General features: G+C 42.6%; 1 protein-coding gene across 2 annotated transcripts in view; it reads left to right on the forward strand.

Moving 5' to 3' along the window:
- LOC115241246 (serine-protein kinase ATM) overlaps positions 1 to 3285 on the forward strand; it is a 19685-nt gene that overhangs the window by 3560 nt on the left and 12840 nt on the right. For both annotated transcript variants that reach the window (XM_029816917.1, XM_029816908.1), the window contains 5 exons: positions 88 to 481; positions 631 to 1455; positions 1530 to 1728; positions 1809 to 2569; positions 2771 to 3072. In XM_029816917.1, coding sequence (XP_029672777.1) covers positions 88 to 481; positions 631 to 1455; positions 1530 to 1728; positions 1809 to 2569; positions 2771 to 3072 — 2481 coding nt within the window. The remainder of the gene's footprint in view (positions 1 to 87; positions 482 to 630; positions 1456 to 1529; positions 1729 to 1808; positions 2570 to 2770; positions 3073 to 3285) is intronic.

The raw sequence follows: 3285 nt of genomic DNA on the forward strand, positions 1-3285 counted from the left end.
TAATATAATATTATTAAGTATTATTAAATATTATTATTAATAAAATATTAATTATATAAATGCATATATATTATGTATTCTTTGCAGTCGTGAAACAAGTAATGGACAATTCGGTGAATCTCGCTGCCACTGTTGACGCAAATTCTCTTGACGATACTTATTCTCAACCGGCTAAACGCAGACGAACAATGAGTAGGATGGACAGCATCGTTGATCTAGTAACAGAAAGTAGTCCCGAAGAAGTGTGGCCCTTGCTGAGAATTCTTGAGGAAACATTGAGGAAATACCCCCAGTGCTTGAAACCGCAAGATTTCGCACCTTTGCTGCAACGCTTAACGGAACTTGCTCAGTCCCGAGACGAGCTCATCATGGATAACTTGTACAATCTTGCCAGTGTTCTCATGGAGAACGAGATGTCTAATGAAAAGGAAGTGCAGGACACCACGATTCATTGGAGCAAGATCTGGGATATGCTACTCAGGTGCATATATAAATTAAAAATTCGAAAATTGAACAATTTTAATTAAATCAACTGAAGATTGTCAATTATTTTAATTATTTTTTTGCAAAAAGCTGCCTCCTAATGTCAATTTCATATATAATTACATTAGGACATTATTATTGTTGCAGGTCTCTGGGAGCAAATCAGAATGAAGAGTCGGGTCATTCATTGATCCACTGTTTTATAATTCACAACAAGATGCCCAATGCAAACGCTCTTCTCAGGTTGTATCTGACAAAATCAATCCGTTGGTCGCCGAACAGCGTATGCACGCTACGACGGTTGTGCGAATGCGTTTCTCTGCCGCAGGACGCGTTTACATCAGTGTTGGATCCATCGCCATCGGCAACGACTGCGCCGATCTGCAACAGGACGCGTCTCCTGGAATGGCTACTAAACGTGTCGTGGCAAAAGCTGGTGATGCGATTGTCCGATAAAACCATCGAGAACATCTGCACCCTATTGGTAGATCTCGTTCTGAGTTCACGTTGCAGGCAAAATGTCAGGAAACCCTCGCGAAAACGCGAGAAATCGCGCGAACATGTTTCTGTGTCGCATCAGGACATCTATTCAACGGACCTTCCACGACTCTGTCACGCATCTTTGACATTCGAGGTAGAATTTTCGGCAAGGTCGAAGTATGAGCGCGGTGAACGGGATTTTAGGCTGATGGCCACGGATGGAAGTCCCGTCTCCTATGTGCAGGAAGCGTTCAATTTTCTGAAGAAACGATTGCACGACATTCTTCAAGGTGAAGACCCCGGCGATGAGACAAAAAATACAATTGAGGTTCACGTCGTATTGATGAAGGTAGCGTTCCTAGCTAGATTGTTGTCCAGTCTGAAGCAGCTAGGTATTCTTGCGAGGGAGGATACTGTTAACCCGCTACTTAATGTGATGGAGAAGCATCTGAAGAATAGCTTCGAAGTTTTAGCGAGAATCGACTGGAGCAGGTGACTGCTTTTATTAGAACTTGAGCTTTTATTGATCCTGTTTTCATTTGAAACGTGTCTTATGTTAAATATAGGTATGCATGCAAGTATACATACTTGTTGAGCGTGACCAGGGCATTGAATGTGCTGTATAAGACTACATATGATGAGGACATAGCAAAGATAATAGTCTCTGCGTCTACCGTGGATATGTTGAAAAATATATTCGATCTCCTGAATCTCGATACCAATCGTCGTAAAAGTGATTATCACAAGGAACATGACACTTTTCAGGTATCTAAAACGAGGATTCTGTACAGTAAAGAAATTAATTTGTGTATCAATTTTAATCCCCGAACGACTCCATTTTTCAGAAGAGGCGCAAGAGTTCCAGTTCAGAAACGTCGAATCCGTCTTTGATGAGTCTCCGACGTGAGGACGCGATCCGTCTTCAGGTTGTAGAAGCTTTGGCATCCTTTTGCGCTCTGCGCGTCGACGCGGACTGCAGCAAATCCACGCTGCAGACGAAGATGATGCGTAACTTGCTCACTATGCAACAAGACTATACGAATTATGTCGACTATTGGATATCGTTAACGATCCTGGAATCGCTCGCCGCGCGCGATCAGGAAATTCACCGCGATTATGCGGACGCGCCATTGGATCTTGTGCTGGAGGTCTGCCAGAAGGATCACAGGTACGAGCAGTCCTCGCGCCGACTGTTAAACCTGCTGCCGTACTTCCTCGAATACGCGATCAAGTACGATTATTCACCGAAGACGATCGTTCATACGCTCGCGCAATTCCACAAACAAATGTGTAAACGGAACTATGGCGTTCTCGTGCACGCAGACTACATGAAGTGCGTCTGTAACTGCGTGCAGATCGATCCAAGTTTCTCATGGAACCACGACGATGTTTCCGACAACAGCATCGTAACATTGCTAGACAGCGTCCTTGACTACATTGGCGACACGCTCTTCGTATTGCGTTCGCAGGCTGTGCGATGTCTGCAGGAGCTCCTATCCCTCAAGAATGTCGGTCACAAGTGGAAGGAGCGAATATGCATCAAGGTGGAGGAAACAGCGTTCAATCTTCTCGATGAAGCTCAACAATCGGGTTCCGATCCACAAAAGTATGAACATTAAAATAAATATATAAAGTATATTTGGTGTTGAAACAAATTAGATAGAAAAAATTGCTTTTACAACAATTATATTCTAAAGTGATTTAAATTCATAAATTTAATATATAATCTAGTTAATTAAAATTTAATTTGTGTTTAAAATTAATGTTGCTATAAATCTTAATCTGGTTATATTTCTACGCGGAATAGCAACAGTCTGGAAGAAAGTCAACAACAGGATGAGAGAGAAACCAGAACGACCAGCGCATTGATTGCGCTAGCCTCTGTTGCTTGTGCCAGTGGTGTTCTTCAGGGTCGCGCCTTGTACGCTATGCTTCGACTGTCGATAGAGAGAAAGGTGGACATGCGGATAGTGCAAAAGGTTCTCTCGGCAGCGGCGCGGCACACAACGACACACATCTCACTCGTCGAGGATAACTTGAACTACCTGCTGACATCCTGGATCGAAGACGCGCAGTACTCGTTGCAGAGGTTTCCGTGGATACTCGCGGGTAAGGACAGATCATCTTACGACGCTAATATATAATATTAATATAATAACAGTATTGTGAACATTTCTTTTTCATTTACTGATTAATTTAATTATCAAATTTTAGTTATATTCCTGGCTATATCGTTTCTTTTTTCTTCTTCTTTTTTTTCTTTTTTTCGGGAGAAATGCGTTATGCACCAACCCCGCCGGCTGTCCGGCGGGGCTATATATA

The sequence above is a fragment of the Formica exsecta genome, unplaced genomic scaffold (assembly GCF_003651465.1).
Source record: "Formica exsecta isolate Colony F162 unplaced genomic scaffold, ASM365146v1 scaffold120, whole genome shotgun sequence".
In the NCBI taxonomy this organism is placed as follows: Eukaryota; Metazoa; Arthropoda; class Insecta; order Hymenoptera; family Formicidae; genus Formica; species Formica exsecta.